The sequence below is a fragment of the Anser anser genome (genome assembly GCF_964211835.1).
Source record: "Anser anser genome assembly, chromosome: 11".
NCBI classification, from domain to species: domain Eukaryota; kingdom Metazoa; phylum Chordata; class Aves; order Anseriformes; family Anatidae; genus Anser; species Anser anser.
In genome coordinates, this window is record NC_139732.1 from 8,170,381 (window position 1) to 8,185,285 (window position 14,905).

General features: G+C 37.7%; 2 protein-coding genes across 17 annotated transcripts in view; one reads left to right on the top strand and one right to left on the bottom strand.

Annotated features, from left to right (window-relative positions):
• The window catches only part of RPGRIP1L (RPGRIP1 like), a 75,159-nt gene extending 61,833 nt beyond the window's left edge, over positions 1-13,326 (bottom strand). For 4 of the 9 annotated variants that reach the window (XM_083852079.1, XM_083852078.1, XM_083852081.1 and 1 more), the window contains exons 1-6: positions 13,085-13,213; positions 10,180-10,271; positions 9,233-9,377; positions 5,399-5,697; positions 3,074-3,173; positions 1,512-1,655 (exon numbers count right to left, since the gene is read on the bottom strand). In XM_083852079.1, the coding sequence (XP_083708205.1) occupies positions 1,512-1,655; positions 3,074-3,173; positions 5,399-5,697; positions 9,233-9,377; positions 10,180-10,264 (773 nt within the window). In that variant the 5' untranslated portion in view covers positions 10,265-10,271; positions 13,085-13,213. Of the gene's footprint in view, positions 1-1,511; positions 1,656-3,073; positions 3,174-5,398; positions 5,698-9,232; positions 9,378-10,179; positions 10,272-12,690; positions 13,027-13,084 lie in introns of those variants that run through there. The other 5 variants (XM_083852076.1, XM_083852077.1, XM_083852074.1 and 2 more) reach the window with 4 other exon arrangements.
• Positions 13,258-14,905, top strand: part of FTO (FTO alpha-ketoglutarate dependent dioxygenase) — a 247,120-nt gene continuing 245,472 nt past the window's right edge. For 3 of the 8 annotated variants that reach the window (XM_083852095.1, XM_083852096.1, XM_083852094.1), the window contains exon 1: positions 13,263-13,396. Coding sequence is in view for 5 of the 8 variants with exons in the window: in XM_083852100.1 (XP_083708226.1) it covers positions 13,358-13,396 (39 nt within the window). In the remaining 3 variants the exon portion in view is untranslated. Of the gene's footprint in view, positions 13,397-13,446; positions 14,365-14,905 lie in introns of those variants that run through there. The other 5 variants (XM_083852100.1, XM_083852104.1, XM_083852105.1 and 2 more) reach the window with 3 other exon arrangements.

Below are 14,905 nucleotides of genomic sequence, written 5' to 3' on the forward strand. Positions count from 1 at the left end.
ATCCAAGTTATGGCTGTCGTTCATTCAATATAAAAAATATAACAAAAAGCACAGGAATTAACAGTCTTCCATAAACTATTCTAGAAGTGAACTTGTGGAATGCAGATTATTCCGGATATTCGCTAGTGGACATTTTTCAACTTATTTCCTAGACTCTTCAGCCAGATACTGTAACTCTTGAATAATTAACGTATGTGTTATCAGGTTTCAATCAAGAAATAGAATACAGAGGAAGTACTTCCAGGATTTCAAATGTAATCACAGATAGTTATTTAGGTCAAGTATCATGGATTGCGCACAAGTAATTTGATAAGAAAAATAAGGATCTGCATTACTTTACACAAACTAACTGTATTTGAAGATTTTTTTAGCTCAATTTTGAAGTGTACCTTTACTTTAAAAGACCTTAAAAATTCCCAGCAATATGACAGCGACTTCCAATTTAGAACTTACGTCGTTTCTGGCTACTGTACTTAAAGAACAGTGGTTATCTACAGAAAACAAAACACATTAATTCTTCCAAAATTTTATCAGATTATTTCCAAACAATGAAATTTTAAAAATATATATTTTCCAAATAAATTGTCAACACAGACTGAGAAATTATTTATAACTTCTTTAACCTATTTAAACTATATGATATAAAGGGAAGTCTGAACAGTAAAGACTTAAATCTTTATGAATAATTTAATAGCAACATTAAGATGTATTATTTATGTAGCACCACAGATGCACAAAAGAATGCTCACACATAATAAGTCCCTCCCTAGAAAGCCAGAACTAACCACGTATTTCCCATCCAAGTAAAACTTTCATTGACATCTAAAGAGGAAGGAACACGGGACTGGGCCCTATTAGAACCTTAACACAAAAAGTCGAAACTGAAACAGTAAAAAGAGGGGAAATACATGTCAAGTCACATAATTCTGCATAAATTTTTGTGAACGTGAAAGAAGAAAGAACAAGAGATTAAACTAATGGATGCTCTTCTGTGAAACATTTCACAAGAATGTTCACGTGGGTTTGTTTCACTGCACAGCTATAGTATATTCCTTCAAAAATGTGCTAATCTATCTTTACAGGGCTATTATTTTTCTATTGTTACAGACTCCAAATTATCAAGGAATATTAAATTATCCACTATGGCACTATATTTAAAATTTTCTGAGACTTGCATTGAAGAACTGGTAGATGAATTTAATGAGTTTAACTTCAACTATAGCTGAATCAGCTGAAAATTAATTCTCTAAAATGGGAATTACGAACTGATTCATCTATTTGCTTTAAAAAACAGCAACAACAAAACAAACAAACCAACAAAAAATGCATTATCATAATATTCTCCTTCCTTAGAATTAACCACGGTCATTTGGTAAAACATTTTATAACTTTCATCAAAGAAAAAAATACAGCATGTATTCTTAGAGGAATAAACATCACAGCTCTCTATAAACGTTCTGATATAGTTCTTCTAATGCTCCAACCATAGAGATTTTCATTTTTCATAATACCTTTGGCTTGCTGTTTCTTGCTCCTTCAGCTGTAGGAAGGATTCTTCAATCTCCTTTTCTTTCTTTCTTAGCTGACTCCCAAGCATCTCTCTGGCATATTCTAGCTCCTCAATGTGTTCCTTTTGGGAACCAATCACAATTTCCCTGTAAATACAAGTATCTTATGTTCCAAAACCAGATAAGCATTTATAAAAGAAAAAAATTAAATACTTGAGAGAGCAAAAATCTCTTGAGTTAAGTGTATGGCAAAAAGTTGTATTTCTTAAAGACATGCCCCACAACAGAGCTTTAAGAGTTCAACTTACTATCAAAATAGAGGCAATCATATGAAAAGGTGTGAATAGTCCTATAAATAGGTAAATAATTCAAACATTAGCAAACACAACACAAACAATGACTTAGTGCTCTTAAATATATAATAAATAACAGTATATGTGGGACTAAATAATGTTTTCATCTATTTAGCAGAATCTACTTTAAAACATCATTGATGGTTTATCATACTCTACATTAAATGCATGCTCCTCCTAATCCAAAGGTACCAAGTGTTTTCTGGAAATGAAAGCATCATTACTAGCTATCAAAATCATGTGAGATCTACAATGGATAAAGCAGTGAAAACAAGCTTTATTCTGAGTTAGGTGACACAAAACAATTCAGATGATGTGCCAGTGAATTTATCCACTAAATGCAGTTATAAAAAGAAGGAAAGAAAATTAGAGCCAACGGGGACTGAATATTTTTAAGCAGGCCACAACTTTGCAATTTTGATTTTCTTTATGAGTTAATCTCAACTATCTTCTCTAATAGCATTTTTTGTAATAAGAATAATCAACTAATGTATAATTTTTTCTACTCTGAAGCTTTTTAAGCATAAGCTACAGTTCTTCATTACCTCATGTACCTATCGTAGATGTAAAAGTATCTTGTAGGGTTTTTGGCCATGTATGTGCTCTTGTACTTGGGTGCTCCATTCCAATGTTAAAGTAACTGTGGTTATTTTTTCCATGTGTGAACTGAAATCTCCGAAAATATGCTGCTTGAATGTTTTCTGCATTGTAACACGTTTTGATGAGTCTTACCACAATAAGAGAATAATTATTGTGAACACCAAGATTCCTGCAAGTCTTAATTGTTAGCTCTTGTTTTCCTAGTCTTCCAAAGTGATAGGTATAGGAGAAAGAGCCACTTCTGTGCCCATCTCTATAAAGTTACTAAAGATTTTTTCATTAGCAATATACGAGTATAAATTACTTAAAAAGTAAATTTTAGCTGTTCAACAAGGTTTAAATTCAGAGACAATGCTAATACCAGCACAACTTAAACACTAGTAAATTCCATTCTATCAATGAAGTTTTGCTTCCATGGGCTTTAGGGATTAGAATGTCAGGACAGTGAGGGAGAATGACAATCAAGAATCTTCTTTAGTACTTAAGTTAGATCCAACAATTTCATTTTCTTTTTTAAAAGTCTTAACTTCTGAAGTAATATATTTTTTCTTCATGAAAACCACAAGTTCTAACAGTTATATTAACAGAAATTAAGAAACATAAATATCATACAGATTTCGTATTTCAGCCCTTGCATCCTCAAGCAGACTCTGGCCATTTCTCGGGAGAAAAAGGTGAGATGATCTCACTTCTAAATCCTGAAATCTCATTCCTGAAAAGAAAGAAAAGAGAAATAAGTTTTTGTGATGATGAATGAAAAAGCATTTTATAGAAAACAATCCCTATATAATACAAACACCTGAAATGCCTATATAGATGCCATAAAAAGCATTTTACATGAAATTCACACAGAGATCAGAGTATCTACAACCACAGCTGCTGTAAAATTTAAACTACAGGCAATACAGTAAGCACTGTTAAAGTGAGGCATTAAAATATGTCTTGAAATATTTTTCTTAGGAGATTTTCTTTTGAAAGACAGAAGTGAGGTGGTATCTTCAAAGAACAATTACAACAATATAAAAAAGGAACACGGACTTGTAATCACTTTTTTTCTGACTGCACTTTCTTCACAAAATCATAATAAGAACGTCATTTACCTAGACAAGCAACTACAGAACCGTTTTTAACAACAACGCAAATAATTTCCTTACATTCTTTAAAGACATACTAAGTTGCTTGTGAAAAACAGTTCAAAATTACGCAAGGATGAACTGCTAGTTCAGCAGCAAAATCAATAGTTTCCCCAAATCTCTTCCTCCTCCTCCTTGTTCTTCAGCACGAAGAAATTAATGAAGTGTTGAGGGGGGAACAAACCAGGCATTAAATTTCAAATACAACATCAAAGCTGCCATCCTTCAGACCCCATAATTGAGTCACATAGGTTCAAAGTACAACACCAGCAGCAGGTTATGAATACTACAGAAAATATTCTCTGAGCTTCTGGAAGACAGTACTACCATGCCCAAGTTCTGCGTCCAATATTCATTGGTTACTAGATTTTTAATAATAGTCTTCACCTTAGAAAAGGACATTCAAGAAACAGCATATTCAAATTAGGTGTCAGTGCTCCAGCACATCAGAATCCCTTCTAGACTGGGCAAGGTCCTAGAACTAAGAGAGGCACACTAGAATTTCTATAAAGTTTCTAAAAGTTATCAGCTCAACTCATTGTTCTATGGACATCTTCTCCTCTTCTTTTTTTCCTCCCTTCATGTTCTCCCTAGTTTGAGAACCACCGGCTGAATCACTATGGCCTGAATCCTAGTTTTGCACAGGACATCTTTGATCTGGATCTGTTCTTATGCCAAGACAAATCCTTACAGCATGCCACATCAACATTTGTTCTGCAATCCTCAAAGCAAGTTGCCTGTCTTTCCCTGCTAGCACTGGGCCTGAATAAATTTATTATATTTCTACTTTATCTTTGCATTGTTTAAGGAAAAAAAAAAAAAAAAACATTTTGGGGAATAAAAATGCTTAATTTGTCATATGCAGTGTAAAAATACAGGTCTATTTAGAATGTCAAAACTTCTAATTATATTTAAATTTGAGGATCAAAGTGGTAGAACTCATTGCTTTTCATTACCTGTCTAAAAACATTTTTATTGTTTCTGGTTTTGGCTACCTGAATAATCAAAATAACCCAAATAAAGGCCATTAGGAAGGGTAGTTGGAGAAAAACGCAACATAACTGGCCATCAGCCTAATCCATTGCTTGTAGAAGTTAAGGAGACAGTTCTGCTGACTGATTGTTTTGAATCCAGGCCAACATAGCTGCCTTTTTTTTTTTAAACCCAAGTCCAAATATTTCTACAAATGTTATGAAAATAGAAAGATTTTAAAGTGCAATTTCCAAACGCAGTTATCAGAAATAAAGGACTGAGAACAATGCTGCCTTAAGCAGTAAGTCTTGACAGTAAAAGGCATCATTAATGATGGCTGCATTGTGCTATTTGCTTTCAGAAATCCACACATAATCGATTTTTCAAAAATCTCCTTCAAAAAGTGTTGTGCACACATGTATCAACAGACTAGAACAAACCTTGGAATTAAAAAGGAAAATCACGTGCAAACAAACTACAGATGTAAAACTTTGTTACAACATGATAACACTAAACTTTTCCATATAATACTCTTATAAGCCTTTAAGATTCAGAGAAATCATACTGGGAAAGTCCCACAAAGTTAACTATTTGTAAACTTGTTTGATAACTACTTTATTTTCAAATTTGTATTTGTTTTACCCCTACCATTGTGGATTCTCAAAATAAGGACCTAAAGCACAAGAACACTATCATAACTGCTATAAATACAAGAAAAAGGGGGAACAATGATGCCTACAGATACTGTTGCCCACTGATATTCAGAAAAGCCCATGTAGCAATAATTGGTATTACATGTATAAAATAATATCATTAATACACATGAATATACCTTTTTTTGGGTGCTCCAGCATGCCAGCAGCATCATTCACTTTTTTGAGTCCCGTGTTAATACGAGGTTGAACATAGTTATATGAATTAGGCCTGTGGCCTTGGATCTGGAGTTGCTGTTTGGTTGAAATGAGCTTGCTACGGAGACTCTCGTTTTGTTTCTCAAGCTCACGAACTCTCTCTTGCAAGCGCTCAATCATTTCTTCCAGCTCCACAGCCTGACCCAGCCGCTTGGGGCCGCCACCAACCTGCTCAGACTTTTTTTTATCATTAACAAGCCGTATTAACTTGGTGGTCATTCTGGGGAAAATAATAAAAAAAGATGAAAAAGAATGTGAAAAGTCAGCATAAAAAGCATTCTGTTGAAAGGAACATAATCACTGTGAAGACTTCAGCATAGAACCTGAATAATAAATTTCAGGTTTTGATATAACTATTACTGCCTGTGAAGAACTCTTTGAAGATAATTGAAACCACTGTGCAGCAATCTGTTTTATAGCACTGACAAATAACAGTTTCCTAAGGCTTATCATTTAAGGTTAGTAAAGGGAGGACACATATTTACTCCATATGCTCCTTAAATGTAATTTTTAATGCATGACCTTATATAGGAACTTCTGCAGGCTGTTAAGTAAAGTTACAGATTTTGGATGTGGTGGGCCAAACAATAAAAGCTACAATTCCACAAAACATCCAGTTACTGAAAGAATGCTAATAATACACAACATTCCAATGATATATCAGTTACAGTATTTTAGGATTTAAATATACATTTCAGTTCTAAAACTGTTAAAATGTAGAGGTGGAGATATTTAAGAAGGTACTCAGGAAAAGGACTTAATAGTTCATATTACTGCACTCAATTTTATACTTGGTAAGTATTACCAATGTGTTTCAGAGAAGGAACAGTTAGCTGAAGAATAAAATTAGATACAGAGGGTATGGTTTTTATTTATCTTTAAAAGGATACAAATTTTGCTTTTGGCATCTCAAGAATTGTACCTTTGATTTCCTTTAGTTTTGATAAACATTGCTAAGCTAGAACAAAAGGCAGAGAGGGCACATGGAGGTGATGTAATATACAAGAACAGAAAACATACCCAGCAGTGAATGGAAAAAACTTGGCATATAAAGAAAGAAAAGGTGGCTTTGATGAGAAAGACAAGTTCAAGACTTTACAAAATTGGTCGCACATCTTCGACCTGTATCTAGTTTACAGGGAATCTATTTTTGCAGGCCCAGAAAGAAAATTGAAAATAAGGACACACTTCATTTGTTTAAAGGGGCTTGTTTTATTTTTGTATACTTGTGGACAGAAGCTTCTACTTAAAAGAACAAAAGTGAAACAAAAAAATCTGTTATAACTTTAGGATGTCACAGAACATTACTTGCCTGTAAGCAGTTTTCTTGTTTGGTTGTGTTTTTTTTTTCTTTTTTTTTTTTTTTTTTTTTCAAATGTATTTCTATTGCAAATTCATTCCAAACTTCTACTTACATGTGTTTTTGGCATGAGGGATGCTGGGAAAGAAATGCAGCTTAAGGAGTTAAGATTTTTTCTCTGGCAATCTAAACAAACACTCTATTCAGAATTTTTTTATTTTCTGTGCCTTAAAATATTAATTCATATATTCCAATTTGGATGTTCTGTGTAATTTTACGTAAGTGGGTAACAAGTGCATTTGGTATGTCATTTAACAGAAACACTGGAAATGCCATTTGGAATGAGCAACAATTCATTTTGTCTACCATCTGGTATTTAATAGTAGCCTGACAGAAAAGATGGAAATTATGCTGGTCATTTTGATCATGACTCACTGACTACTGAATCAACAGCAAAAAACCTTTTTAACTTTAGAAAGGTATGAAATAATCCTATCTCCTGAGGCAGTATCTTCAGATACCCTTTTGGGAATTGGTTAGTTTAGATTCAGTGTAGTTTAATCAGTGTAGATACAGCACAATGTGAACACAGAATCAGAGTACTTCTGGATTAATTAGTCCTCCTGGAATACGGTAATACCATGAAGAGTTCTGCTGAACCCAGGCCGGGATTGCCAGCACAACACTGAATTGGAGCTAATAACCGTAAAGTTGCTTGTATATTTTTGGGTACACCGACACTGTGCACCTGATGCTACCTGGGGCTTCTTCAGTAAAGGTATCTATTACCCTGCAGAAAGGAGACCTGACCATGTTTGTTAACTTTGAAGTTAACAAGATGATAAAGGCTATATGTTAGTCAATGTCTAGGAGGACAGGGAAGGATTAAAAGAGTAGAATATTTCTGTATAGGCCATTTTGATTCTAGAATGAAAGTTCTGATGAATAATTAGGCTTCCATAGCCTCTTCTTCAGCTCCCAGAATACCTACCGTTTTTGTACTCAGACAGTATAGTTATGAACACAAGCTACCAGCTTCAAAGTGGCAAACAGAGATGTACCTCTCCAGATGGAGCTCTAAACACTGCCCATCATCAAAATATCCCATGCAACACAGAGACAATCAGAAATCAAAACAAAAATGAATTGCACTAAGTAATTTTTGCTATAGCTGAAAAAGAAAAAAAGTATTATGCTATCTTATAATTTTGGCAAATGTATTGATATTATGATTCAGTCAGCATAAAAAATTCTATACTATGGCATGTAATTGGTAGCTAACTGTGATATATGGATAGCTTTCTGATCATAATGTACAGTTCTCCCTTGTTCACGGGTGCTAAACAGAAACAAAAATTAAGAAATAAAGTCTTTTGTTCCATATTTTCCTATACAATTAATTTCTCCATTTGGAACTGAATGGTGTACATCTCATTTGAGAGTGCATCTCAGTTCTCATCTCTCCCCAAAACAACCCAGAATGTGTGTCTTTTCATTTCTAATGACATGGTGGCAGTTGTCCACATAGCAACTTCCCTGTGAACATTTTGTTCCTGAACAAGATTAAGCAACTTTGCTAAGAAAAAGGTAAATGAAGAGAGAAGATGTTGATGCTTGTAAGTTACTTGCCCAAAGTCTATGCGAAGACATAGACAAAAAAACAACTTAACAGTTGTAACAACAACAAAAATTAGTAAAATCAGTTGAAAGTGAAAGAGATGTTTTGGTATTCATGTTTAATGCTCACATTCCTAATGGAATGAAACTAACTATATTAAGAAAATAGTGACAATGATTTCCAGATTTCTTTAATTACACCTTTAATTGAAAATTATATAATTAACATAGCCAAAACTTTAGGCCTAATACTATTGCTGTCTATCGTAACACAGATTAACACTGCTGAAATAATGCAAACAATACATAGCAACATCTACTGTTTTTTGTTTCCAAATTTACCTTGAAATTCTTGAGACCTATTTAATTTTTCTTCTGACAGTAACCTCTCTTATCCTCCAAAATGTTATCATCCTTTACCATTGTTTTATGTCCACCTTGTCTTTTATTCAATAATTGTATAAAATGTAAACTGCTCCAATCACTGCAAGAACTCTTCTCTTTTGCCTAAACCCTCTTCAAACCTCAGGCATGACTATATGACCTGTTAAGTTGGTACACTGAAGTTGTTTCCAGGTGTTTTATTTGTACCAACAGAATTCTCCATTTCTTAGTAGAAAATAGCTTCTTAGAACAATGATGCATTGTAGAATATAATACGAGAAGCTTCAGTTGGGCAGAAGGGAATGTAGGATATACGAAGGCTTTGAGACCACTTTAAAAAGTTATCTGAGAGAAATCAGCATTCTTTTTTAGTTGTTGATAATTAACGTTTTAAGAAGCAAAAGTGTTACTTCAAGCAAAAGTAAAAACAAAATAAAACCATTAAAACCCATACCTTTTAATTTTCTCCTCTTGCTTGTTTGCATGCTGCTTAAGTAAGATGTTCTCATCACGTAAGCGAAAAAATTTGTCTTCCAGCTCTTTTCGACTGATTCGTGATATAGCTTGTCGAGCTTTAACATTCTGTGTAGTTGATGATTCTACCCAAACCAAGAATAAGTTATCTTCAATATATCCAACACCATGTAATCCAGTCTCTCATTTTGAAATACTGAATATTGAAAGTTCTCAAGTAATTTGATGTTTTACACTTGTGTTTGCTATTTTTTTTCAGATTTATTGGCATATTATTCACTTCCTTCTTCCTACCTCTTGCAGATAAAAAAAAAAAAAGTAAATCAAATGATACTGCAAACTGATTACCTAGTCAACAACAAACAGAAAATAGTTTAGCAAAGAACAAAGTACTGTCAAACATACTGAAAAAATAAGATGACCCACAGGGATAGTTTCTAATCTGTTTCACAGTAAACATACTCTCTTGAAACTTGAAAAGATTAACTTAGAATTCTGTAAATTCACTCAGATACAAGACCAAGACTAGTAATTCCATTCTAATAGCAACTTACTAGCATGTCAGAATGGCTTCCTACTTTTGGTTCCCATTTTGTTAAGTGGGTCTGGCCTTGTCCTCAATTCAGGAAAAAAAAAGTATTTATTTATTTATTTATTTATTTATTATTTTTTTCTCCTGGAAGGATGAAGGGTATAGCTGAATGAGATTTGTAGTTTTTAGCATCTTGCAGCATTGCCCCTCTCATAACGAGTAACATGAACTCAGAATGGGTCATAGTATCTTTTACCTTTCAGAATTTAATCCAGATTTGCAATGTTATTTGAACTTAATTTTGTGAGTGTGAATGTCAGAAACATTTTTAGAAAGAACCTAAAGAAGCCACTGATCAAAGTCTGTAACTGTAATAAAGAGCAGCTGGTACAAACCTTGTAATCCTCCAATTCCAACTAGAGTTAGACCCACGTCTCTCACAGGCAGGTCCCCCACCGTTTCATCAGCTGGAACAGACATGGCTTATCTGTGGATAACAAAATTCATATAAAATTCCTCTCCATCTGTAACTTAAACTGTGAGACTAGAATGAACTACAATTACATCGTATAAAAGTAATGACAGATTCACTGAAATGATAGACTCATACATTACTGTAAATGCTCCTTTCTCAATTGCTTGGCTCTGGGGACAATCTAAACTTTCAAGTTTAACATGATGTCAGATTTAATCTGTGCACAAAATATGGCTTCCTTTCTACTGTAATAACTCCTATTTTATTTAACGTTTGTAGAATTAGCTTTTTTTAACTTCCTAGTTCCATTGTTTTCAGCAATCTTTGGACTAAGCCTGTATTTCTAAGCACATATGGGAGAGGAACCTGTGAGTCTTTTTTTTTTCTTTGATTGTTCGTTTGTTTTAAGACAGGTCAGGGCTTAAGGCATCAACCGGTAGATTGTAATGCCACCTTCCACACTTTGAATGGTGCTCTTCGAAACAGAGGTGCTGGGGGTTACGAAGTCATTCCAGCATTGCCTACTATTCTCTTAGTCTTCTTTCAGTCATGGTCATATGAGAAATTACTTTCTAAGACAGAGACTCTCCTATGAGCAATTCTCATAAATCTGAACGCATTTCTTTCTTGAGGCAATAAAAAGCTTAGCTACACGACAAAGAGAGATTAGGAAAGTATTAATGTGAGAAAGCAGCACGTTAGTTTCAGTGTAATATATGAAGATACTTGTTAACAACTACTGTTTCTTCTTTACCAGTGTGGAAAATTGTATGTTGGCCATAAGGTCAATTAAGGCTGGAATAGCATTAAACAAGTCCTTTGGACAATACTTTTTTTTCTCCTCCTACTGTTACACTTTCTTTAGCTGAGGTAAAATCCGTAATAAATCCAAAAATGTCTGGATTTGGGGAAATTACCGTGTACAGCAGTGATGCTACTAAATACCCGCATCACAAAAGTGACACAGTCTAATCCACAGACATTCCAGGAAGTATCTGTTAATTCTATCACAACCAAAACTGCTGCTAAAGAAATGCCTTTCTTCTGCCAATAGTCTTCTATCGCCAACAAGTCTCCTTATGACTTTGTCCAAAAAGAAATAAAAGGATTAGTGAAAGGGTAGTTTTCAACAAAACTTTAAAGCACAAATATTATAACTGTCTTAGTGAAAAGAACTGGTTTTAGATAAACATACTACAAACCTGCATCCTGGTTTTAGGGAGGCAAAACATAATTCCACCTTGACATTTGTTTCATTAGTAACATCAGAACCACCTATGTACCTAACAATTGCTAACAACCATCCTTTATGTTTCTTCTCTGAGGATACTTCAAACAGCAAATCACATGTTACACGTGTTACAGTTCTTCAATATTAACTCAGCCTCAATCACAAACACTTAAAATTATTTTCCTTGCAGCCAATGGCTCCAGCTTTATTTTCAAAAGCATGAGATTTCTCCACAGAGTTCCAAATTACTTCTTGGGAAAGCACTTCCTAAGCGATTAAATCTGAGAAAAACGTACAGCAACGTGGCTACAAAAGTGACGGTACTTAAAAGCCCGGTGTTCCCTAAAATAAAGCATAATAAAGCAAGAAAGATTAAAAAAAATATCTGTAACTGGACAGATCCACGTGCCATGCTGAACCTCAACAACTTAAAACAGTTTATTTGCAAGACAGGTTACCCTGAGGTCACTTCATCACTTCTTGTTCCCAGCACCAACACGGCGCCAAATAACTTCACACACAAATAGAAGAATTTCCTCCATATCTCTGGATTTAACCTATGAGAATTTAAATTTGGGCCTAAGTAAAAATTTTAGGTGTAGTACCAGAAATTACAGGAAACAGTAACTTTCTTATACACTGCATGCGTTACAAGGCTGGTGCCGTTGCCGTTTTTATCTGACAAACTGCATGCAAGTCTGCAGCGTTAAGCACGAGCAGACAGTAATGAGCGTGAATACTTAAAGTAGCAAAGCTGATGCTTTAGGCCCAAATTCTTACAAAACTCCCCAAAGCTCTCCCAATATCGTTCCCACATGGCAAACCTGAGGGGAGATTACTTCAATTTCCACAAGTTCTCAGCTAGCAGGGCTAAGAGGGGGACTTTCTAGTGAAACCACAAACACAAAGACCTTTAATTAATTCTCTCAACGCGAATTTAGAAGTTCATGAGGCTTGGCCATGGCCACGACGATGCTTTTCTCACAAAATCACACTCCACCTCTCTAGCAGGAAAAAAAAAAAAAAAAAAAAAAAAAAAAGCCCACCCACCCATCTTAGCCTATCACAAAGTATTTCCAGCCTACGTTCCTCCTCTGTTGACTCCTTCGAGATAAACGTTTGCGCTCTGTCAGGCTTGTCACCTAAAATAACCTCACACATGACTTGTCAGGAACATACACGCGCGATTTCAGGGATCACCTGCAGCACTGAAAGCTTTTGAGGTGGAAAGGAAAGGCAGCAAGAATGAAGGCATTACGAGCCCAGGACATCACGTCTGAGAGGAAAAATCTGTGAGATTTTTCTGTGAGTCTGACAGAAGAACATCGAAATAACGGTGCCTCGGCAGCGCTCTCCTCAGGGAGTACAGGCGGCGCGGCGGGAGCCCCTCCCCGAGCCCGCCGCTTTCCTCGGTTTGATTTTTCCCCACACACCCCGGAGGAGGGCTGCGGGGCTGTTTAAGGACAGAAAAACGGAGAGACAGACACGGGAGGCGCCCTGCCTTTCCGAGCAGGAAACGAAACGCCCTCCCGGGGAGCGCAGCCCCCCAGCGCGTCCCCTCAGCGTCCCCTCCCGCCCCGCGCCCCGTACTCACGGCTCCCGCCCGCCCTTCGCCTCCTCGCCTCGTGCCGTTAGCAACTGCGGCTGTTGCTACGCGAACCCCGGCCCTTCCGGCCGCCGCCGCCGCCCCCGTTACCTGCCGGGAGCTGTAGTTCGGCCGGGTGCGCAGGGCCGTGCCTCGCCGTTCGGCCGGGACCACAACGTGGGGGGTGCTTCCCGGCTCCCCGCCGCCGTGCGCGCTGGGAGCTGTAGTCCTCCGTGGGGCAGGGCGGCGGGCGGGAGGAGGCCGGGCGGCTGAGGCGGCGCCATGAAGCGGAGAGCGGGGGAGCGGGAGAAGGAGCTGAAGGTACCTTCCCGTGCTGCCCCCGCCGTGAGGAGGGGAGGCGGGCACGGCCGCTGCAGCCGCCCCCGGTCAGGGCCTTGGGGCTGCGGTGGTGGCGCGGGTCGGAGGGGACCGGGGGGGACCGGGGGACGGGGCTGTGAGACCGGAGGGGCTCCGCCAGCTTCAGCGGGGCTGTGGTGGGGCTGCGCCTGAGGGCCCCGGGCGCTTTCACACATCCTCGTGTGGGCGCTGCTCCTGCGGCCTCCGCCGGCTCTGGTTACAAAACAGTGGCACAGCCAGAAAGGTGCTCGGTGGGGAGCACTGGGTGCGTCTGCTGGGGCTGGCGAGCAGAGGCAGAGCTCCAGTGCAGCTCTAGGAAAAGCCTTCCCCCGTAACAATTCACTCACGTGCTGTACACACTGTTCTTGGTGCTGCTATTAACTAACTTCTAATATAAAATGTTATTTCACTACAGAGATAGGTAAGCGGTTTGATCTAACAGTTTGCATCTATGTGCTGTAATGGGAAAAAGAAGCATAGGGCCAGTTCGCTGTACCAATGCTCAGTGCAGCGCTTTAAGGACAACCTGACCACGCTTCCTTCACTCTTTCTGCTCTTCCTCTTTGCTGAAGGACAGCAGCTCTGCACTTTCGCTGTGTTCTGTGCTTGCTATACATCTGAAAACACACGTGGGTGTCAGCTGTCCCATCCAAGCCAATGCAATTTGACTGCAGATAAGAGGCACCCTTTTTTTTTTTTTTAAAGTCTGTACATTTACTCTGTCCATGCAAGGCCTGAATTCAACTTTTGTACCACAATATATCTTAAACGTATCTGGGAATCATTAGCATTAGGAGAGAATAATTGCTGCTGGTAAAACGGGATATATATTTTTAAGGCTGTAGGAAGTAAGAGGATGGAATTGAAACTGCCCTGCCCAAGGTTGTGGAGGATGAGTTGTGTGAGCAGGTACCAGGGGATCAATGTGTAAGGTGGGGGGAAACCAAGCAAAAGAGTAGACCTGCTTAGATGTTGTAGGTACACACTCGAGAAGGGTGAAAGTTAAGGAGATCCTTCAAGATTTGAAGGTGTGAGTACTTAGAGGTTGGGTACTACTTGACATAAGTTTGGAGTATACTGATAGTGCAACAGAAGGACCCTGTAGAGTGTCTGAGAATGAGGGATACGGAAGAAGAAGGCAGTGATAAGAAGACGAGGGGTTACACGAAAACAAGCGTACCCTTTCTCTTCAGGAGATCATCCTCATGCTACACTAATACGAACTGACCTTACTTTGTGCAACTTAATTACAGGTGTAATCCTTGGGATGCTGGCACTAAGCTTTGGTCCCCGAGTTTAAGCCTTGCTCGCTGATGTGGTGCACCTAAGAAACACAGACAGTGAAGGAAGTGCGTCCTTATTGTGGTGGCTGTGCCAAGAGATCCATTTAGGTCTGGATCAAAATATTTCATAGCAAACCAAATACTAGTGAGGTTAACCCGACCTCTTCTGGAAAGTAGGATTTATGAGGCC